The sequence below is a fragment of the Triturus cristatus genome, chromosome 7 (assembly GCF_964204655.1).
Source record: "Triturus cristatus chromosome 7, aTriCri1.1, whole genome shotgun sequence".
Lineage (NCBI taxonomy): Eukaryota > Metazoa > Chordata > Amphibia > Caudata > Salamandridae > Triturus > Triturus cristatus.
This window is the reverse complement of record NC_140590.1, coordinates 829,900,663-829,925,607: the sequence shown is the minus strand read 5'-3', so window position 1 is coordinate 829,925,607 and position 24,945 is coordinate 829,900,663. Positions and strand designations below refer to the sequence as shown.

The 24,945-nt window shown below is 43.9% G+C and overlaps 1 protein-coding gene across 1 annotated transcript in view; it reads left to right on the top strand.

Annotated features, from left to right (window-relative positions):
* The window catches only part of CANX (calnexin), a 499,168-nt gene extending 474,786 nt beyond the window's left edge, over positions 1–24,382 (top strand). The window contains exon 15 of the mRNA XM_085617760.1: positions 22,637–24,382. Within this exon, the coding sequence (XP_085473886.1) occupies positions 22,637–22,690 (54 nt within the window). The 3' untranslated portion in view covers positions 22,691–24,382. The remainder of the gene's footprint in view (positions 1–22,636) is intronic.
* Positions 24,383–24,945: the final 563 nt, after the last annotated feature.

The window sequence follows — 24,945 nt, the reverse complement described above, 5'->3', positions numbered from 1 at the left end:
TGAGGTTTTGGGCTAAATGCGAAGCATTAAAACAGTTTTCAAACCTGCTTTGCTGCTGTTTCTTCCCTGTTTTTTGTGATATATTGTTTATATTGCATAGTTTATTTATGATATACAGGGGAGTCCTTACAGCATTATTTAGCTCTGGTTATGAAAGGCTGCATTTACTTTTATATTGTATGTATATGTGTGTATATAGAGATAGATATAGATATATATGTGTGTGTGTGTGTATATATATGTATGTATATGTATATTCACTGAAAAAAACATAGGTTTCAGAGACGTTATAGTTGGAAATTAGCATTTAAAAAACCTTAGAAATTCACAGAAAAAACCATAGGTTTCAGGGGTGTTATAGTTAGCTGGCCATTTCATTCATGACATGGTCAGTAACATCACTGATGACATCTCAAATGACATCACTGATGCAATATGTGACATCATCAGCAGTGCATTGTGGGCGCACGAGTTATAGTTAGCAGAACTAACTATAACGGAGCAATTTCTATAGTTTTGTACGAGTGAAATGGCCAGCTAACTATAACACCCCTGAAACCTATGTTTTTTTTCTGTGAATTTCTAAGGTTTTTTAAATGCCAATTTCTAACTATAACGTCTCTGAAACCTATGTTTTTTTCAGTGAATATATATATATATATATATATATATATATATATATATATATATATATATATATATATTCACTGAAAAAACCATAGGTTTCACACACGTTATAGTTACGGATTAGCATTTAAAAAACCTTGCAAATTCACTTAAACCATAGGTTTCACACATGTTATAGTTAGCTGGACATTTCACTCGTAAAAAACCAATGAAATTCCCCCGTTATAGTTAGTGCAGGCAACTATAACTCACGCGACCGCAATCCTCTGCTGATGACGTCAGATATTACATCACTGTATTTAGACACTTATTTACCCATGTCTTCCATTAATCTTTAGCTATACATATATTACAAATATTTATTTTTCATAAAGGCACATATGTCATCAGTGATGTAATATCTGACGTCATCAGCAGAGGATTGCGGTTGCGTGAGTTATAGTTGCCTGCACTAACTATAACGGGGGAATTTCATTGTTTTTTTACGAGTGAAATGTCCAGCTAACTATAACATGTGTGAAACCTATGGTTTTTTAAGTGAATTTGCAAGGTTTTTTAAATGCTAATTCGTAACTATAACGTGTGTGAAACCTATGGTTTTTTCAGTGAATTTGTACGGTTTTTTAAATGCTAAGTTATGTATTCTTTATTTTTTTTTTTTCAGGATTTTCACCGTGCGCACACCGTGCACGCGCTGTGGGCGCACGGTGCGCTCCGAGCACCCACGGTTCGCCGTGCGCGCACCTCGCGATTTCAAAAACAAAACGTTTTTTTCGCCCTTGGGCGTCCCTCTGTGACCCCCTGACCAAGGCTAGGGGGTCAGGAACTGTCCACTCTGCCCCCTTTTCACGTTCTCCACCTTTTTTTTTCACCCCCTCAGACTGCGAGAGACAAAATGGCGGCCGACACTTCCTGGTTTCGACCGATTCGAATGTTTACCGACATCTAACAACCAATCAGAATTGCGCTCGCGCACAGCAGGGTGCGCGCACTGTGCGCGCGTATAGATATTGATATGCTTTTAAATGCTATTTTCTCAGGAAATACTGAACAGCCGACCTGCAAAAGGCACTTCCTTGACCTTATGGCTACCTCTCTGCCAAATTTCACGTAATTCTGTTCAGCCGTTCGGGCTGTAGCTGCGACTAAAGGTCCTATGGAAAAAATGCATGGGGAAAACTCGTTTTGGGACCCCCCCCTTTTTCTCGGCCCCCGCTTGACGAATGACCCCGAGACTTTCAGGGTAGGAGCTGAACGGAGCGCCCCATTAGTTTTGAAAATTTCGCGAGGATTCGTCAACCGGCGCCAAAGTTATTCAAAATAGAATTTTGAGATTTCCTATGGAAACTAGGTTGTAACTATAACTATCTACTAGCGACCGCCAGTAGATTATTTATTTATTTTTATATACATATGTATATATATATATATATAAGTTTGTATGTATGTGTATATATGTGTGTGTATATATATATATATATATATATATATGTGTGTATATATATATATGTGTGTGTATATATATGCGTTTGTTTATCACATATATGATTGTATTTCCGGGGTCCCGCTCAAAGGCGGGAATATTCTAGTGCTTATGACTTTGATGAGGATACCCCTGGAAGAGAACTAGGATTACAGGTAAGTAACTAATCCAACTTCACTCATACCCCTCTACATAACACCTCACTCAGGATCACATATACGTTCTAGAGCAGTGGTCTTCAACCGTGTACAAAAAACATGGAGCCCTCCAAGCAAATTATTCACAATTCGATTAAACTGGTAATGTTTAAATATGTCTAAACTATATTTAAACATTGAAGTTAAGTTCTGTAATCCCCTTTAAAAAATAAAATCAAATCACGATTGCCAAACATACTGTTCTTGTCACATCCGAGGCAGTTGCTTGGGACCACAAGTCCACGGGACACTGGAGGTAAGGAGGAGGCCCTTTTCATAATATGCACAGCAGTTATAGAGCGTTTCAATATAACCACCCCTCCATTTACCCTCAAAATCAGCAGTCGTAGAAAGAACCTCACAATATACATCAACTTAGAGAATACCGTGTAAAACACACCCTTATGCAAGGAGCCTTTTATCCAACCCTTCACAACACTCCACAAAGCAATGAAGTAAAGGCCTATCCATGAATGGGAAATGCAGAGTGTACATGACTAATGTCCCAAAGTTAAGACTGAACAATAGGGAAGATGGAGACTCACTGAAAAACAAGGTAATCCATTGGGTTAGGCACAATCGCCAATGTTTTAGTTGCATGTTCGAATATGGTTAAAGCTGAACGGATATCTAGCGAAAATGGAAACTGACAATGTTGCCCTTGTATTTAGAACCAAAAATGTATTTGATGACCTGAGTACTATTGACCTTAGATCTAGCTCACTGTAGGAAGCTAGCTTTTTATGTTCTGCACCAAAACGAGGTACACTATGTAGAAAGTCCAGACGACCCTTATTGGCTTATAGGACTTACATTTATAATTCCAAATACTCTCCCTTGTGGTAGTGTGGGTGAGCAATTTAGGCTTATCAAAAGGTAGTGTTAAGCATTTGTTGTACACACGGTCATTAAATGAGGCATACACATGAAGAAACTCGAAACCAATTTAGAAAAATAAGTTATTTTTATATGTATTTTAACACCAAGAACTTCGTAATTTGCAGGTATGTAAAAATGTCACACAAATTAGTTTTTTCGCTGCAGTTCTTTCCTGTGGAGAAAGAAACATATACTGCATACAGGTATTTGCAATCTAATCTCTGGGTCCCTGTTTGGACTTTAAAACCACCAGCAGTTCCGCTTTACCTCCCCTGGGGTGTCCAGATGCAGAGGTGCTAGAGGGGTTGGTAGCCTTGCGTACTACACCGTAGGAAGAGAGGAGGGCCACCTAGAAACAGGCTGCAGAGTGGGACAAGTCCAGGAGCTCCCAACAGGGGGCTCAGTTCACAATTACAGGGCTCAGCTTGACCCCTGGTGAAGACTGCTTACCAGGCAGCCCTCTCCACAAGGAAGAATCTTGGGACCTTGCGTGCCTACACTGGAGAAATCGGCCATTTTTTGAGGAAGGAGTTCCATGCTTGGACCCTCCAAGAGTTCCAGGAAGCGGACATTATTATGGCCCAACTTGCTTTCTGCATCATCTGCTCTTCTGTGTAGAGCAATAATAACAATGGAGTAACCCAGTCATGTGCAGAACTTGGGGATAGATACTGTATATGAACAGTGGTTCTGCCACATAAGAGACCCTTTTTTGTTATCACTGTGTCCTCACAAAGGTAGGGCCATCAACTAATGGTTCATCAAAGCACAACACTGACCATATATATAGACAAAAACTCAACTGATTTAGAAAATATCAGTTATTAAAGAAGTCATATATCATATGTAATTCCTGATAAACAGAACTAACACACAATGTACACATAAACAAAAATTACATTGCCCGTGACATAAAATGTGACTGAAAAAATATAGTACATATCAATGCAATATTCCAAACTATATATGACATGTATACCACACAGAATATAAATTGATTGTGCAGCGTTAATCTTACGATGAAAAAACCATAAATCGGCCAATGATTTACATCTCCAATATGTCTATTTGGGCAACAACGCTTGTATGTTAAACGTCGACGTTTTCGACCCCTTGATTACATGTGTATTTGAGTGACATCACCGAGGGGTCTTTATCAGGACTTTAAACCAATTGTGTACAGCCTTTAAAGAGAACTTCTCTTGAGGGGATAGAGATAATGGAACACGCACTCAGCCTCTGAATCAATCAATGTAGGCAACCTCAGTATCCGGATTCGTTAAACTCAGGTAAACAATGGTAGGAGGCCACTCGAGCTTCAATGCAGGCGTATTCTGATTGTTAATGATATTGCAAGGAGCAGCCCTCGCTGCCTCACATACTTAAGATCGGGAAACGTCCGAGTAAAAAACAAAAGAAGCCACGCAAGGCTTTCTTCAAATGAAGGCGTATTCTGCTTATTAAGTTAGCAAGGAGCAACCCGTGCTTTTTCATTGTTAAATTAACGCTGCACAATTAATTTGTGTTCCTCGACCTGTGGTCGAGAGGACGCGCTGCCATTTATCTCCAAGCGAGACACGCCGGAGGACTCAAAGCACGGGTTGCTCACTTATTAATAAGCAGAATACACCTTCATTTAAAGAAAGCCTTGAGTGGCCTCATCCACTTTGTCCACATCTGTGTGCCATGTCTGCAACATAGTGCCATGGCATAGGTCAGTCACCCCTCTAGCTGGGTGCACTATACCAGTGGTGAGGGTACAGGTGCATGAGCCTTGTACCCCTTCAGTGTCTAAGTCTATTCTTAGACATTGTAAGTGCAGTGCTGCCATTAAGAGTATATGGTGCTGGGAGTTTATCATTACGAACTCAACCGCCCCATAATGGCTACACTGAAGACTGAGACATTTGGTATCAAACTTCTCAGCACATTAAACCCACACTGATGCCAGTGTGGGATTTAATGAAAAATGCACACTGAGGGCATCTTAGAGATGGCCCCTGAAAACTAACCTTCGATTAGTGTCCAGGCTGAGTGTCTCCTTTCAGCTGCCACCACCAGACCTGTTTCTGGATCCCTGGGTCGAGAGCCTGCTGCTCTCTGGGGCCTGAAACAATGCACATCCTGGGTCGAGGTGCCAAGCCTCCTCCCCAGGATGGACAGGTTTCTCGAAGGGGAAGCTTCAAAGGCTTGCCGCTTTTGTGAGCTTCCCCAGGCCACTTGCTACTCTCAGCAACTGGTCCCCACTGGTTATGACCCCCACTTTGGGCGGAAGAACGGACAAGAAAAACAAGTGAGGAGGAGAGGTGTGCCCTCCTCTGCCAACTCCACCCCTCAGGTGGGGAGGCGAGGTGAAGCACAACTCAGTCAACACCATCTTGAAGGAGCCAACCAGGGACGGGCTTGTGCCCCCCCCCCCTCCCACTGGAGGGTGGCATAATAGGTGTTGTACCCACCCCTGGGAAAGGACCCATTGGTCCCTGCCTTTTACTACCTGTAACGCCCCTAAATCTAGTATTTAGGGGCACCCCTGAACCTTGCTTCCTCAGACAAGAAGAAACTACAAGAAGGAGGAGGACCGAACAGCCGTGCAGCAGCTAACAAGAGGAAGACGCCCACTGACGTGGCCCCAGCACCTACCGGCATGTCTCCCCCCTCGAACCGGTTCCTGCGAAATCCCGGTGTGTCCTGCAGCCAGCAACCTCGAAAAACCCCAGAAGACCTGCCTGCCTTAAATACTAAACCTTTGTCTCCCGTGAACACCAGATTTGTTCATCTGCAACCTCTGGCTCCGGCCAGACACCGTGAATCTGCCCTACTCTGCACCCGCCGTCCACGACCCGAGCTAGAGTGGGAAAACACCACAAGGAGGTCCCCTGGGCGATCCTGACCAGAGATCCGGCAACCACTGGCCTGCCTCAAGCAGACGCCTGAAGCCTGAATCCAGAAGGTCCTCTCAATCGCAACCAGGAGCTGGTAAGTAGATCCGACCCCAAAAAGCACCCCTGCATCCGACGCCCCACAGCCTTGTGTGCCCAAACAGACTGTGCCTAACCAACCCCTGACTTCCCAACTTACCTCTCGAAGTGGTGGTCGCACCCAGAAGACCATTGTCCCCCCCCAAGCCTGCAGTGCCTTTGCAAACCGGAGGTTCCCCGTTGAAAACAGGGCGCCCGACGTCGAAAGCGCACCCTGCCCCCGGCCGCCCTTGTGCCGCTGAGGGTGCACCTTTGGGGCTACGTTGTTTTCCCATTTGCCCTGAGCTAAAGTCCACAAGCTTTGCTCCCACAACCATGCCAGCAGCCACGAACCGGAGGCCCCCTATCCCCTATTGGATAACATTGGACCTCAGCACTCTAGACCCGGCCGCTGTAGTGCCGCTGAGGGTGTAACTAGAGTGCATCCTTGACCCTGGGGTACCTCTGAGTCTACCCCCAGAACCTCAACTCCCACTACCAAATACTTACCTCAAAACCAATCACACTATTATCCCATTCAATGCATGTACTGCATTCTGAAAAGCATTGCATTATCAGTAACACTACTGTAATCAAATCAAAGTACATTTACAATTACAATCTAAACTGTTACAATCTGTATATTTACTGCAAAGTACTTATCACTTACCTGTGCCAGGCTTGCTCGGTTCTAGGAAATAAAATACCTAAAAGAATTTTTGATACAAAACAATTGGTCTGAAGTTCAGTCTTTGAGTGTGTTCATTCATTTGCTGACTGATTGTGTACAACAACTGCTTAACACGCCTCTGATACTGCCCGACCACACTACCACAAATAGAGAGTGAGGTGCTATCTAACTTTACCTCTGTCTACCTATGGGGTTCTGCTGGACTCTGCATATTATACCTCACTTTGGTATAGTATGTACAGAGCCAGCTTCCCACAGTACAGAATCCCTACTCTTCCTGTTCAAGGAAAAGGCCTTCCCACAAGCAGAACTGGAGCTGGCATATTTGAACCTCTGCTAACTCCATAGCCGCTGGAGGGGAAATCTACCCTATGCAGGGTGCAATGAGAAGTAATAAGACACGGACGTCTTCAGCACTAAAACATTAAATGGATCTGTGATGGCAAGACTTTGAGACACTCGCCGGACACATACCCTTAAAAGCCTTCTTCACCAGAAGACCTCGCCACATATTAATATGGTCATGAAAAGGGCTGCAGACAAGTATGCAGTAAAGCTTAAAGAAATTCGAGCTGGGTCCTGTTTTTTGCTGGAAATACACCCAGAGTAAAAAAACACTAATGGGGTGTCTAGGTTTAAACAGAGGTGTAGGCTGCTATCATCACTACACCTTTCACTGGGGACACATTTTTTGGAACCTCAGTTGATGAGCTCCTGCAGGGCATTAAAAAGACAGACTGCAGAAGCGAGCACTACTGTTCAGAGGAACTTTCAGGGATGCCTCTGCAACAAGACCAACCAGCAGTGGGGAGGACCAGACACCCTTCCTCCACCACCCAACCCCCACAAGGGGCTCCCCTCAATGGCAGTACACCTACATGCAATGGTAGCCCTTTCAAGGGAGAGCAAGAGGCAGTGCATGGGCTCCAAGACTGGCACAAGCTTTCAATAAGTGACTCTACACATCTAACACTGGTGGTCGGGAGGTAAAAGGATCACAGGATTCCTCCAACAATGGAGTTCCATCATACAGACAAATGGATCTTAAATATTATCTGTCATGGGATTTGTATCGAACTGATAAAATAGCCTTCAAACATCAAACGACGACCAGTCGACTCCAAAGAATAAAACCGCTTAAAAGAGTAGATCAGTCCTGTATTGTGAAAAAAAGCAATAGAGAGGGCTCCAGCCGAGAGTAGGCAGGATGAATACTCTGTCTTCTTCCTAGTACCAAATTCAGACAAAACTGTAAGACCCATTTTAGACCTCAAGACCTTAAACAGATGCATCAAAACGAAAACATTCAAGCTAGCTACTCTTCAGGTCATACTACACCTGAAAAAGAGACTATATGGCAACAATAGATCTCAAGGACTCATACTTTAACATTGCCATGAACAAAAACGTAAAAGACCTTGGAAGGTCATTGCACTACTAGTTCAAAGCTCTTCCCTTTGGCAGATAATCTATGGCAAGTTTATTTGCAAAATGCCTAGCCACAGTGGTGTCGCACGTAGGGGGGATACTTGTACACTTATCTGGACGACTGGCTTTTAAAGGCAGGATCATTCAATAGCTGCCAGGAGAATCACAATTTAAACCCTGCACAATCTAAAGTTTTACATACATTAAGAAAAGTCCGTCCCAACCTACAGGGCAGCGGGACACCCCCCCCCCCCCCCCCCCCACCCACAGCCAGAGCCACGATCGCCAAATCATAGACAAAGGACACTGCTAAGTTTTACAGCCCCATCTGCTTCTTGTACAAAAATCGGGCCGAAGTCAGAAAGGGAGACGTTTGAGCAGGGAAGGAGTTAGTGGTTCGCTCACTCGGCCGCTGGTGCGACCGCCATCTTGTAAAATCTACACTCCTACAGCTTCTCCTGCTCTGCTCACCGGTGCCGCTTCACTAATGCCACCGAAGATAACCACTAAGAGCATCAAGGTGCGGGGGCTGCCGGCGGGCTTTGGCAGTCTGGGGAAACTCGCTCCGGACTGAGAGGGAGGAAGCCCAGATGGCGGAAGAAGTCACCCTGCCATGGAGACGCCGGTCGGATTGACGGGCTCCGGGGAACAACCCAAGGGGAAAAATGGCGCTGTCACTTGTGGAAAACAGATGGTTCCTGCTTGAAGGCGCAAACCGTGAAAAACAAGTTGGCAGCAGGGGCTAAAGCCACTGGGAGAATCGGTACCTCTCTGCTCGTTCCTGAAACTGCCCCCGTGTCTCTGGCTGTTGCAATACCGCTGACAGAGCCGACCCAGGGGGAGATTGCAGAAAAGGAAACTGATGGGGGGGATATTGGATCGAGGGCTCGATTGTACAAGTGCAGACAGCCTCCCAGGTGGGAGCAGGGAGGCTGGTAGCATGACAGGCGTGCTCCCCCATGAGGTGGTAGACGGTTCAACACTTGAACAGCAAGGCCAGTGCATTCTGGTAGATGGAGTTCCTTCAAGCAATGGCCAGGCAAATGGGGCTTTGGATCGGACTCACCCAGATAGGGAGGCTGGCCGGATGGAAGATAACCTACCAATATGTAGGGAGTAGGATGTAGCTGACAAATTCTACTGCTTGTCAGACCACTCTAACTCCTCTGGTGAGGACAGCTGCAGCAAAAGACTGGGCTGGGGAACAGAGTGATACCAGTAGCCTACATTGGGAGGAAGAGAGTAACCAGTCCATGGTAAATCCTGGGACAGTTAAAAAACTAAAAGTTCAATCTACCTTTTCTATGCAGGCCGAGGGTGCAGCTGGCTCAATGACTTGGGACTACTCTTTCTCACCAAATCTGGAAGGAAAGGAGGCTCCGGAAGGGGCCGCATTACCTGGAGTGGCTAGCTTCAACCCTAATGACCCTGAAGAAATCACACTTTCTACGATATATCAGTCTATTATGGCCCATCGTGAGGAAACAAGAGCCGAGAGTTCCCGGACTCAAGGTGCGTGTCGGAAACTTCAGAACTCTATATGCAGGATTGCAAAGACGTGTTCTGATTTTGCAGCAAGAATTGGAGAGGCAGAGACCAGAATTTCTCAATTGGAAGACTAGTTGGCAGTACAGAAAAATCTGACTGAGTCTATGCAATCCATCACATTACAATACATTGTTACATATCATATCATGATATACCATGACATATCCAATACATTGTTGAAAACTGACTCGCCTTGAAAATCTGTCAAGGAGGAACAATTTGCGAATTCTGGGTATTTATTATTTATTTATTTATTATATTAATTTCTAAGGCGCACAGCTACCCACAATGGGGTCTCCCGGCGTATTCCTGAGGGTAAGGAGGTTGCAGATGTCCGCCAGTTCGTGATGGAACTTTTTGAGAAGGCTTTCCCAGAACTTCGACATTGGGACTGGAAAAGGCAATTGCAAAGGGCCCATAGTTTGCCCTTTAATCAGCAATCAGCGAAAAAAAGGGGGCCAAGTCGATAGCCAAACACGTGCTTGCCTGATTTGTCTCCATATTTTTTGGCCAGGGAGGCCTTGTATGATTTAGCCAGGCCAGATCGGAAAAGGGCGGGTAAGGGGTGAGATTTCTTTGTGAGGCCTGACTTCTGTCAGCTGACAGTCGAAAAGAGATGGGTATTGCGTCAATTAATCCCGGCATTCCAGGCAAAGGGGGCTCAGGTCTTTTTGCTCAATCCTGCTAAATTGAAGGTGGTTTCTCAGGGGCAAAAGCATTATTTTCCGTCTGAAATTCAAGCAAAAGATTTTGCTTTCGCTGTAGTCATCCCAGGAGTCTGTGATTTGAATGTGCTCTGTATTGTATTTGGAAGGGATGATTAAGCAGCCTATTTCTGAACCTTGGGTACGCCCCCCTCTTGCTCGATAATCTATGTATGGTCTTTCTTTTTCAGTTTCTGTTTCTATATATAGTATGGCACACACTTTAAGGAGGGGGGGTCTAGCTTGGTGGAAGGGGGGGGAGGTTTAGTTCAGCATCACCAGGGACCGTTGGTCCCCATGCCTCGTGGGGGGGGGCTTCTGGTAGAAGTTGAGTGAGGTTTCGGAGTGTGGGGGTGGGGTGGGGGGGTGCAGTCATTCTCATATGTACAGTCATGGCAATAGTCAGCATCGGGACAGGAAAGCTTTTATAAGCATTTTGTCAAGGTATTACCTCGGAAAACTTTTGTATTATGTGAATTACTCTAAATTATTTGCATTTCATAAAGATGATGGATAGGAAAAGTAATATCCGAATTTGCTCCTTAAATAGTTGTGGCCTTAACAATAGGAAAAAAAGAGACTTGCTAGCCAAGCTTATAAGGTATATGCAGGTAGCTGTATTGTGCCTGCAAGAAACTCATACTCCCTGGAATAATTGTGGGTGGTTAAAGGATCTGAGCCTTGATCTTCTTGCAAACTCTCACCAAGCTACGACCATACGGGGGGTAGCTATCTTGGCCAGGCATGGTATTTTAATTAGTAAGCGAACCAAGGAGGACACGCTAGGACGATGCGCGATTGTGGAAGCAGTAATTGAGGGCATCTCGTTCACCATTTGCTCTTTGTATGGGTCAAACCTGGATGATACAGAAATCCTGAATTTTCTAAATGTAGAAATTGTTTATGGCCCTCTCCGGTAGTCCTTTGTGGTGACCTTAATATCCATCAGAACAACAGTTTTAATCTTCTTAGTAACTCTCCATATCAGGAAAGAAAGGGCAAGACTTTCAGGGCTTTACGGGGACTTATTAGGGAACACGAATTGGCTGATACTTGGTATAGACATAGGCAGGCGGAGCCGGGGTACACTTATTTTTCAGCTCCTAATCATACATTTTTCAGTTTGGACTATTTCTTTGTGTCCAATCAAATTGTGGAAAAGGTTAATATTGAGCTTTTTCCTAGGATAGTATCAGACCACAATCCGTTAGTAATTGAACTGCCACTGAGTGGCGCCCTACAACTTCCCATGACCTAGACATTCGACAGGAAATTACTGTTAGATCAGTCATACTGTTTGCATATGGCCAAATGGATTATAGAGTTGTTCAGTATAAACAAGGGCACTGCATCTGAAACAATAGTTTGGGATGCTTTTAAAGCGTCCGTACGGGGTGAGACCCTCGGCTTCTCTCATTTCCGACAAGAGGATGGTAAAGGAGAAGATCAATGGGTGGGTGGCACAGCTTCGGAATGGGTGAGTGTCAGCGGCAGATAGCGGTTGTGAAAGCCAGAATACATCAATGATTATGGGGATGAATTGGCTATCAAATTTGCACAGCACCGGGCTGACATATACGAATTTGGGGGAAACACAGGTAGATTGCTGGCTAAACGTATGCAACAAAGGAGAGTTTCCAATAGAATTTGCCGAATTAAGGATCAATCGGGTCAGATTCAGGACTCGCCCGTAGAGGTCTTGAAGGTCTTTCAGGATTTCTATCAGGAGCTGTATACTGCTGATAGGGATGTAGCAGCAACGTCTGGGGAGGAATTCCTTCGGGATTATGAAACTCCGAAGATCACCCCGGAACAAAGTGAGATGCTATCTGCCCTGATTACAGGTGATTAGGTCGAACCTGCTATAACCTCTCTGGCGGCAGGCAAAGCTGTCGGTCCCGATGGGTTACCTTTAGAATTTTACCGTACTATCCGGCAAGCTCTTCGAAGCGAGTTTGAATCTTTATTTCAACTTGGCCAGATCCCTGATTCTTGGCGTAAAACTACCATAGTAGTTTTAAAAGAAAAAAGATAAACCAGAGCTCAGCCCATCATCATAAAGACCCATCTCTTTGATCCATGTTGATAGCAAGATTTATTCTAAAATAAATGCCCTAAGGTTGGGCAAGGTTATTACCCCATTGGTTACCATCCGCCAACACAGGTTTATCCCGGGTCGAGATGCATCAGACCACGTTAGGCGCGCCATAGCCTTGTTCGATTGGGCTCAGGCCACGAAGACACCTCTTGGGATGATCCTGTTGGATGCAGAGAAACCGTTCGACAGGGTCTCCTGGGGGTTTCTCTGGTCGGTGCTACATGCAAAGGGCCTACCTAAGGATTTTATTCAAAAAGTACAGGCACTTTATGTACTTCCTGAGGCCCGTATCCGTATATCTGGACAGGAATCCAATTCATTTGCCATAAGCAGAGGAATCCGGCAGGGATGCCCCTGCTCCCCGCTATTATTCTCAGTATATATCTATCCTTTTCTCAACAAATTGGATGCAAATATGCAGATTGAAGCTGTCATGGTTAACGGTGTCTCGTATAAATCATTAGCGAATGCTGATGACATTGCTGTTTTCACGACCGATGTAAGATCAGCTCTTCCGGCAGTAAACTAATCAGCGGAGCAATTTGGCTCCGTCTCGGGATATAAATTAAATATCAATAAAACCCAGATTTTACACTCTGCTACCTCGCTCATGGAAGATATTCCAACTGTTTCTGTAGCAATTTATCTGGGAGTTAAGATTATGGCATCAGTTGAGCATATACCTGAGCTAAATATCTAGTCAGTAATCGGGAACATCAATAAGACACTCGAGAGATTAGACCATTTACATCTTTCAATGTGCGGTCGGTGCAGTGTCATCAAAATGATGATTTTTCCCAAATTTTTATACTTGATTCGGACCATACCCTTAGAATTTCCGGCATCTTGTATCACCAGAGCTGAAAGGGCGTGTGTTAGATGTCTATGGGGATATCGTGGAGCCAGAAGGGCAGTCAAATGGATGATCTTACCAAGACTTAGGGGGGGGTTGGGGGTTTACCCAGCCTCCTCCTCATATCACTGGGCAGCACTATTATACCATATGGGGATATTGCTGCCCGGGGCTAAGGCAGTAGTTCCCGAAGCTGTTAGACCAACTATTTATGAAGTAGCACTTGGCGAGGATGCTGGGCAATGTTTAGTTAAAATTTTAGAGCCGAGTTATTATAAAAAGACCAAATTTAAAATCATTCAATCCGCTTACTCTATCTGGAAAAAGATACGGCAGTGGTTTGGTATCTCGAACATCAACGCTTACACCCCTTTTTCGACATACGGACTTCTACCGCCAATTTTCCAAGATCAAATCACTTTTAGCTGGGGGGATTTAGGAATTAATGTTCTGGGGGGTGTCTGTTGCGATGGCCAAATTGCTTCATTTTCGTTTCTTGGGTAAAACTGTGCTACAAGCGGGCGCAAATTTGGGAAAAATACCCTTGGTTGACATAATAGGGAATAGATGCCGGATTGGGAAAATCTACCAAACGCTGCTGGCTGGTCTCCCTGATGATTTAAGTATCCAGAATGACAGATGGGAGAGGTAGTTTGGCCAGGAAGTTATTGACTTAGAGGCGTCTTTGGAATTAGCCAATCAGATTCTAATAACTGGCAGCCTGCGGACTTAACATTTTATGTCTGCTTTTGACTTAGATTATACCCCGGGGAAGGTTTCTAAATGGGCTGGCCCACGGAGTAATTCGTGCGTAATTCACGGGGTAATTCATGCAGTAGGTGTGGGGGGCTACCGATACGATTCACATGTTCTTTGCCTGTCCCAATCTTGCCAAATACCTACAAGACATTGAATTTTTCCTGAAACAGATCCTCGCCACGCCAATATCAATAACATCTGATTTAATCATTTTGGGATATACAAGGGAGTCAGGGCAGTATGACCCAGACTAGATCTGAAATCCGATTGGTATTTATTGCAGTGGCCATTGCAAGAACATGCATCACCTCTCAGTGGATTAGCCCTGATTCTCCTACATTCATAAACTGGGGGGCCAGGTTGTTAATTACTTATAACATGGAATCTGCTTTATATAGACTGAAAGGGCATAGGAGACTAGAAATGGGGAGCAAAATATGGGCGCCAATTACTAGCTGGATAGGGTAAACACTTCTGGCACCAGCTCTTTGTATAATATTTAGGCTCCCCTTGGTTAATGCTCATTTCTTTCTCTCTCCCATATGATTCTTTTTCATTTTTTTTTTTCTCATTATTTCTTCTGCCAACCTACTGCCTTGTTTTTTCTTTTTCTCATCTTCTTCGTTCTCCTCTGGCTAGGGGTAATGCGGCCCGAGGGATACGTGTTCATGTTTAGTCTTCTTTTCTTTTGCCTTTTACTCTTGAAACATGTGTCAAGGTCTCTTCAAATGTGAATGTATCATCTTGCTGTATTATGTGCCATGATCAACTGCTAATGATTTAATAAAAAATGTATAAAAAAGAAAAGTCAGTCCCAACGCCATATAAAAAAAAGACCTGGCTAAACCGCAAATAATGAAGAGCATTTCCCATTCAGAGGATAATGGACAAACTAATAGATCAGATACACCTTTATAAGATGGGCAAACTCTGTGGGGCATCTAGACCGTGGGGGAACTGTTGGGCAGGATAGCCTCCTGCATTTCCCTCATCCCAAATGCAAGGCTACACATGAGACCAGTCCAGCAATGATCACGAGTGATGGGAGTTTGGAAGATCTAGCAGTTGTAACTGACAAAGTACACGAGAAACTACAGTGCTGGAGCATTCAAAACATCACAATGGGCAGACACTTTCAAAATCTAACTTCCTTAGTCAGGATGACAACGGATGTCTCGTACTCTGGCTGGGTAGCTCACATGAACGTGTTATGGATCTGAGGTATATGCATCCCTCTGGACTCGGTGAAGCATGTGAATATGATGGAACTCCTACACTAAAGGCATTTCAGGCACAGATCATGTAGAAAACTGTGCTGGTGCAGACAGACATGACAACCATGATGTTCTTCCATCAAACAAGGAGGGACTGGATCCTACGAACTATCCGCTCTAGCGCAGGAGATGTGAACATGGGCCATTCAGAGGCACATCACCCTGGTCATGATACGCCTACCAGGTGTGCAGAATGCAGGCAGGCTGGTTCAGTAAACAGGCAATCATCTCACACAAGTGGGACCTAAAGCAGGAGGTGGTGGACATGATATTCAAGAAGTGGGTAACACAAACAATAGATTATTTGTAACACAGGAGAACACAAAGTGCAGTAACAAGTGCAGGAGAATTATTTTTTGATCGACTGGTCAGGCATTTTCATATGCTTTTCCACCAATTTCTTTGATACGCCTAGTAATAGGCCAATGCAAGCAACAATGACACTAATCTTAATCTGCCCGCAGTGGGCAAAACAGACTTAGTACTCCAATCTAATAGCACTGTCACAGGGCAGGAGAATAATCCTGCCAATGCGACAAGACTTGCTAACAAAGCAGGAGAATGGGCGGTCCGCCCTGACCCACACACTCAGCCTGGCAGCAGAGTTCCTGAAGAGTTAGTTTGGACACCTCCTCTTGCCTGAAAGCTCCATGGAGGTGATACAGAAAGCTGGAAGACCTTCCACAAGGTGGTATTACACTGTAAAATGGAAAGCTTTCAAGCAGTGGCACACCACAACGCTCCTAAAGGTCTGCCCTTCGGCATAAAATCTGCACCCAATCATGACTGGGCACACAGCACAACCATGATATAATACCCCACCAATCTACTCTGAAGGGTTATCATGTGCCTCGCTCAAGGTACACCTAGCAGCCATTGTAGCTTACTCTAGAGCCACAATGGCTCACCAGTCATCGAGAGATTCCTGGAGGAGGCACAGAAAATATCACAACCACGATCAGCCACTACACCTACATGAAATCCCAGTATTGTTCTTACACAAATCATGCAACCTCTCTTTGAACCAATGCACAGCATTGAATTAAAGGTTGTAAACAAAACTTCACGGCGCCGAGTCGGTGAACTGCAAGCACTCGCAAGTACCATACCTTTAACTTCACAGGGACAAGGTAGTGATGCGCACAAACCCTCAGTGGGACAGTTCTAAAGCACCTGTTTGCAAACACAAGTTATATGTAGCACTACATCACATCAGAACGTACAAACTGCTACAGTCAATGCACAACATGTAGCTCCAGAAATTATTCACAGTAGTTTTGCAGCTTGTGAGGAAATGAGGTGTATTATATGATGTGCTAGTGCAACCTCACAGTGTAATACACTGACTAACCCCTTTAGGACCCTTGGGTTTTGTCTCTCAAACCCTCAACACAGTCCTGGGTATCTGTGGTCCTGAGCAGCAAGGCTTATGGAAAAGAACAAATGTTAAGCATTTAAACAGTACCAAAAGAAGTAAATTGACAACACAAATACGATACCAATTTATTAAAGTTGTCCTTTTATAAGAATTTAGACACTAGAATGACAAAGATCCACCAGATGGTTCCAGGGAAAAAGATTTTGCAAGCAGTAATAAATCAGTACAGTTTCGCTCATCCGCAGACAAGCTTTGGCAAAGTCAACGAATTGGACACTTAGAACGTTTTTCAAAGAAAACTTTGGTAAGTGTCAATGCGGTTGGTTAGAAGTATTTGGGGTGGGCAACTCTGGCAGGGAGTTAGTCAGAGGGACCAGCAAGGTCCTCCTGGACAGTTTCCTTCACAGGAGCAGTAGTCCTTCAACAATTCCAGGCACTTTATCTGCGATGCCATGGATTCTTACAGAGTGGTCCTGATTGAAGGATGCTGAAGATGGGGCTGGGGGGGGGTCTTCAGTACATAAAGAGAGAGAGGGGGGCCTGATGGCAGGCTTGACGTCCCACCAAGTCCTCTACAGTCTGACTGAAGTCCAGTTGCCACTAGCCTGCCTGTTGTCCCGGTCACTGTTCAACCCTTCCCAAGTCAATAACTCTCCTTTTGAGGGTCCCAGCAACTCTCCAACAGCACTCACTGGGTCCGCGAAATCTGGTGCCACTCTGTGCATTGGGTCTTGGGCCTCGGTACTGCATTGCAGTGGTGGTAGCAGATCAAAGACTTTGAGAGTCCAATTTGCCCCAGCAGGCTTCAACTGTTGTGTTCCTGTGCTGCAACAGGAGGCCAGTCAGCTGGCTTGACTTGACTGGGCCCTGGGGACAGCTTCCTTTTGAATAAGACACAGCAGGCGCAGTCCCTCTCTTCGCTAGCCACTAGGTGCAGTCCTAGTCGGGCATGCTCTCATTGCTGGTCCCTTGGTACAGCAGGGTAGTCCTTTGCTCCTTCTAAGTCGTTCGAGATCTGCGGTCTGGGTGCCGAGGGTGCCCCTCTTATGCTAAGAAAATGCCCTGAGGGTAGGATGTAGTTGGTAGCCAATAGCCTACCAGGTTCCCTCCCACCTAGTCACTACTTCCTGTGGAGTGCAGCATCTGGCTATTCCATAATGCACCTTTTTGCCTACTCAAAAGGTGGAGAGATCTCTTTTTAGGTATACAGACCTCCCTAGCCCATCACCAGGGTGTGGCTACCTCATGGATACACGCCTCTAGGGAAACAGGTTTGGCAACTGGTTTCCCCTCTCTACCTCAACAGTGATGCAACCTTCCCCCATCCATCATATCATAATGCCCAGGGCAGGGAAGTGCTATAGTCAGCGTGATTGCTTAACCTACCACTGCGTGGGAGCAGTGGAAGCTTTTCTGGTTCCATCCAAGCACCTGAGATGATTCAAAAGGTAATGAGTCTGCAGGCAGATGGATTATCCACCACAAAGTGCAGGACCAGATGTAATAATATATTAATTTGGGCTATGCAAGTGAAACTAAACATGGCCCAGTATAAGGCTATGTAGACCAGCTATACTAAACATATTTTCACATATATTAACACAGCGCAGGGGCTGAATTCTAGGTAGTCACTGCAAAACTGCATTATTGACATGAGTAGAACACTAATTACTGCCTCACAAAGTACACATTTGTTGTGACTTCACAAAGGAACTCCTGATACTCACAAACCTCTGAGATGTTACCTCACTACACAAATACAAAGACTTGAAACCTGGTTTTGTTTCTGTTTTTCGTAAAACGGGCCCAAGAAAAAATGTTAGTTGCATAACCCATAGGTTTGCTCTAAATTACAACAACAGTGGTACACAGTTAAGAATGTTATCATTTCAAAACTGGATCATTGTACAGCAGCTCACAATAACAGCTCACCCTCTGTATATATATGTGTGTGTGTGTGTGTGTATATATATATATATATATATATATATATATATATATATATATATATATATATATATATATATATATATATATATATATATTCTACTGGCGGTCGCCAGTTTATAGTTAGGACCGTGTTTCCATAGGAAATCCGCAACATTCTATTTGGAATAACTTTGGCGCCGATTGACGAATCCTCGCGAAATTCTCAAAATAGGTGGGGCGCTCCGCTCCGACCCTGAAAGTCTCGGGGGGATTCGTCAAGCGGGGGCTGAGAAAAAGGGGGGGGGTCCCAAAACGCGTTTTCCCCATGCATTTTTCCATAGGACCTTTAGTCCGAGCTACAGCCCGAACGGCTGAACAGAATAACTTGAAATTTGGCAGAGAGGTAGCCCTCAGGTCAGGGATGTGCCTTTTGAAGGTCTTGTGTAAATCTATTCAGTATTTCCTGAGAAAATAGCATTTAAATCAATATATATATCTATGGGCGCGCTCCGAGCGCGTACCGTAAGCTTACCGTACGCGCACGCCGCCGTGCACGAGCGCGATTCTGATTGGTTGTTAGATCTCAGTAAACATTCGAATAGGTCGAAACCAGGAAGTGTCGGCCGCCATTTTGTCTCTCGCAGTCTGAGGGGGTGAAAAACAAAGGTGGATAACGTGAAAAGGGGGCAGGCTGGACAGTTCCTGACCCCCTAGCCTTTGTCAGGGGGTCCCAGAAGGACCCCCAAGGGCAAAAATTAATTTTAATTTTTTTTCAAAAAATCGCCGAATGCGCGTAGCGTACGCGCACGGCGTAAACTGAGAAATTCCGCGAAGAGAAATTCCGCGAACTTCGCGTAACTATTACGCGGACAGTGCGCGCACGGCAAAAAAAAAATTTCAAAAAGGAAAGCTTAAAAAAAAATTGTGAGGTAAGGTTGGCTCTTAAAAGAGCCGTTGGGTTAATACAGGGATGGAGGAAAGAAAGAATGGGAATATTATGAGCGTCTACAAACGTGCTGGTCTATCTTATTGTTAATAAGGGAAACACTGGTCTCCCCAAAAACAATAAGACCACAACACGTTGTACACTTCATTGCAACCCTCCCAAATCGAGGGTTAATGTAGAGGAGCAGAAGAAGGTGATGCTCCCACCTCAGAGGAAGGGCTCAGCTGAGCTGCCGAGGATGTACTCGGCTGAGCTTCTGAGGTTGGGCTCAGGTGACTTACTGAAGAGTTTTCTCCAGTATGTCGAGCAAAGGTCCTGGGATGTCTATCCCTAAGGTGTCTCTTCATAGAGTGATTTCCAAAGGAATACTTCTTCCTTGGATCTCCTCTAGATAAAACACGGTCACAAAGTGTGCAAGTGACCAATGGAGCATTGACCTTTTTCTGCCCCTCTGGAAAAGTAAAATACTCCCACACAAAAGAATCCTTTTGTTTCCTCCTTCTCTGTCTGATGATGGTGCTGCTAGGCTCACTCTCAGAAGAGGTCTGCTGCTCTGCCATTGTATCTCAATGTCAATTCAGCTCCTTCTCCTACGGGATCTCAAGCAGTAAGAGGGGAATGGGTGTGGTGTGGGAAGTTTCTGGAACTGAAAGTAGTTTCAACCAATGAAAAGTGTTCTTTGTGGATCACATGACCTACCGTGCGCGCTCCGAAAGCTTACGGTACGCGCTCGTAAACAAGTACGCATGCGCAAACGTGACGCTTACGGAGCGCGTACGTAAGACGCACTCGCGCATGCGCATTACACGCCCCTGCGTAACCGCGACGTTGCTTCCGCGCAACGCGCATGCGTGTACGCGTACGTCACATACGTATCACGCAAGCGCACTGTACTTATGACGTACGGAGCGCGTAGCGTCAACCTACCGTACACGCATCGTATCACGTAAGCGCACCGTACTTATGACGTACGGAGCGCGTAGCGTCAGCTTACCGTACGCGCACGGAAAAAAATGCATTAAAAAAAATTTAACCATTCCATAATGCAGGATATAGTACATATATTATTTTATACATAGGTTTACCAAAATCTCAAAAAAAAATTAGCATTTAAAAAAAACCGTACAAATTCACTGAAAAAACCATAGGTTTCACACACGTTATAGTTAGGAATTAGCATTTAAAAAACCTTGCAAATTCACTTAAAAAACCATAGGTTCACACATGTTATAGTTAGCTGGACATTTCCCTCGTAAAAAAACAATGAAATTCCCCCGTTATAGTTAGTAAAGGGATCTATAACTCACGCGACCGCAATCCACTGCTGATGACGTCAGATATTACATCACTGATGACATGTGTCTTTCTGTAAAATAAATATTTATTAAATATGTATAGCTAAAGGTTAAAGGAAAGAAAAATGGGTAAATAAGTGAATAAATACAGTGATGTAATATCTGACGTCGTCAGCAGTGGATTGCGGTCGCGTGAGTTATAGTTCCCTTTACTAACTATAACGGGGGAATTTCATTGGTTTTTTACGAGGGAAATGTCCAGCTAACTATAACACGTGTGAAACCTATGGTTTTTTAAGTGAATTTGCAAGGTTTTTTAAATGCTAATTCCTAACTATAACGTGTGTGGAACCTATGGTTTTTTCAGTGAATATATATATATATATATATATATATATATACACACACACACACACACACACACACACACACACACACACACACACACACACACACACACACACACACACACACACACACACACACACACACACACACACACACACACACACACACACACACACACACACACACACACACACACACACACACACACACACACACACACACACACACACACACACACACACACACACACACACACACACACACACACACACACACACACACACACACACACACACACACACACACACACACACACACACACACACACACACACACACACACACACACACACACACACACCCGGGGTTCAATGCCCCATCTGGTTTGCACAAACAGGGGTTGAATCCGGGCATCAAAACTGGATCCTCCACTTGTCTACAGTCTTTAAGATTGGTGGCCTGCCTCCTTAAATACATCAATACGGGCATCTGAAATTGACACAAGACCGCGTAGTTTTTGAGATGAGAAATGTTGTCCCGCCGGTCTTCATACGCCCTCAAGTCGAATATTGTTTCACTTATTTTGCTTTATTTGATGGCACAGATATGAATTGTATTTCTCATGAATGTTTGCGTTAGCATTCAGTTTCTCTAAAGAACTGTATTTTACCTATTGCTCTGTTTTCTGATGGCTGTGAACCGAAGTAAAATCCATCTGGTGTATAGAAGTTTTCTTGCTTTCGTTATTGACATCCAGGTGCTTTTTTAGAGCAGTGTTGAAGTCACTTTCCTCTTCTAAAACACTTGTGTTGAGGCGTTTCTGAGAAGGCTATTCTCTGGCAGAGTTGAGAACATTTGAGACTCAGTGCCCTTTATTTTTATAAAGACTCTGCTGGTGGTGCTCTAAAGCAGCTGATGTGTGGTACATGGTTCATTAGTTAACAAGAAGTTAATTTTGCTTAAAAAGAAATGCTGCAGGGTTCCCTAAAAGTGAGAGGTTTTCTGATGGTATAGAAGTCAAAGAAATATGTAACACAGAACAAGTCCTTAAATTAACGGGGGGTTTCATTGTGGTTTGCATTGCATTTGCAAATGTTTAGACTTTTTAAATCTCAGATTAATTTGTTCTTGCGGCCAAGAAATATTGCCTTGCAAATGCTTGTTGATGAGCGCTGAAGTATTTGCTATCTATGATCTCCTCATAGCAAGTATTTAATAATCTTCTGTACTTCAACTTTTACAGGAAGAAGAAAATCGAAGTAGATCCCCCAGAAACAGAAAGTCAAGAAAAGAATAATATGAATATAAGTAGTGATGGACTGAATCTGCAAAGGGAACAGAAGGAAAATCCAATTTCTATATGGTGCAGGGTGGGGGTGAGAAAAGAGAACCTTGGACTTCATAAACTGAAACACCGAACTATTAAACATTGCCATGCACAGGTTCAAGTCGAACTCCATGCAGTATAATCACTAGTGTCTAGCACTAAATATTTGCAATCATGTGTGATGAGAACATCATTCCTGTGAGACAAATGCATTTAATATTAACTGGCTTTGACTTAGCTCTGGATTCTGGAGTGTAACCTAAAAAATGAACATACACTTGGATTTCTGAGAGCTTTGTGTATTTTTTTCCTAAGAGAAACAAGCAAATAAAAATAGGATAGTTTTGCCAAAAGTTTCGAAAAGATACTTAATTACATGCGTTGTAGAAACAGGAAGTAAGGGTGGCAATTGCATTACTGATGATAGAAAGGAGTTCGGCGTAAAGTAGAAGGTTCAAATGTTTAGTAACAAGTGAGATTTTCCAAATTGAAGATTACTCAGCATAGGAATTCTCTGTTGAAGTTTGCTTGTTGAAGTGGTCACAAAATGAGGTTCAGTTCATTTAAAACAAAAAAGTTTCCCCATTAAAGTTAAGAATGTCAGCGGTGCAAAGGTTGGAGTGTTCGAAAATTAAATTGGTAGGAAACGTTGCATGACCCAATCACAGTGAGTGTGTGTGTGTGCGCCTCTGTTTTCCCTGGACAGAGCATAGCTGGTTAACAAGCAATGCATGACCCAATCACAGTGGAAGTGTGGGCTTCCGTTTGTTCCTCTGGATCGAGCACAGCTGCGTCATGACATGGCCTGTGCATGACATCTATGGTACTCCTCTGCTGTCAGTGTTCTCATTTTGCATGAGAAGGCTCTTAGGGTTGTCGAAGTGCAGGCCTCACACTGGATTTGTGCCCTTTCCTTGAGTGTTTGGACGTATGTTAGATAAAAACAAAAATATATATGTATATAAATTCCAGCTTTGTGTGGTTTCTCTACTTATACAGCAGTTGTGACAAGGCTGCTGCTTGTATTTTTCTCCCTGCTTTTGATAGCTAGAGATGTGTTCTGTTAGTTAACTATTTGGGCTCCACTATAAATTCCATTTCCAACCTTAACCGTTGGAAACAGTGCTCTTTGACATGTTTGCCATCTCCTAGATTATATCAGCTGTAAAGTAGAAACCACTTTATCAAAAACTGTTTTTTTATTAATTTTGTTTGTTTCTTCCTTTGTGTTAAGCTGTTATCAGAACTCAGTTTGTCCTTCATTCTGAAACTACCTTTGTGACAGATTTTATTTCACTTTAAATACTTTTGTTCAGTTTTTGATGGCTGAATTGCAGCTTTTCTCCTGACCCTGTATCCCACATGGAAGCAGTATTCTGGTCTATGCCCTGCAACCCATACCATTTCTCCTCATACCACTCTCCCCCTTTTACTCTGTTTTTGAAACCCTGGCCCCGGGGAGCACACGGTTGGTGTAAGCCATAATGCATAAAGCAAGCTGCTGAATTCCTTTCTTAGAGGCAGGGTCTGAAGTATTTTTGGGGAGGGTAAGTGCCTCACGTTCACCTGGGTTTGTGTATGTAACTGTTCAAAGTTTGTTTCATGTGCTCTTAAATGTAACATCATAAATTATATTGTGAATGTAGGGGGTCCAAGTCCAAACACAGATTAAATCTTTTAATTAAAAAAATGCAGTTGATGATTCTTCAATGTATTAGCATGTGTGTTTACTTGCATTTGTGGTAGAAAACATGTTCTGTACAGGACCTGGTGTTGCACCCAAAATGAATAGGGTATTCACTTAAACTGTAGGTTGCAGGAGTTTTGATGTGTTTTCCTGGAACACCACAAAGATAATAGATTATCACATTACCAGATGGGCATACACTTTGGTGGTGAATCACAAGCACTAAAAAGAGCACAGGAAGTAAGGTTGCTTCATGTCACAGGCAAGGTGTACAATAAGCAAAGACACACACAGTAAGAGCCCTAATGCCACATTCTTGGCCTCTTCAAGACCTTTGAGGGCATAGCCATATGGAGATTCAAGGTAGGTTGTTGCACTGTTCAGTCTTAAGCTTTTAGACAGTTCGGCCATTAGTTCATTCTGGTATATGAATGGTGGACTCCTCCTAGACATCTGCGTTTGATGAAAACATTACTTCATTCTCTGACAGGATATCTCCATGGACAATAATAAGCACTGAATAGTCACTCATGTGTGG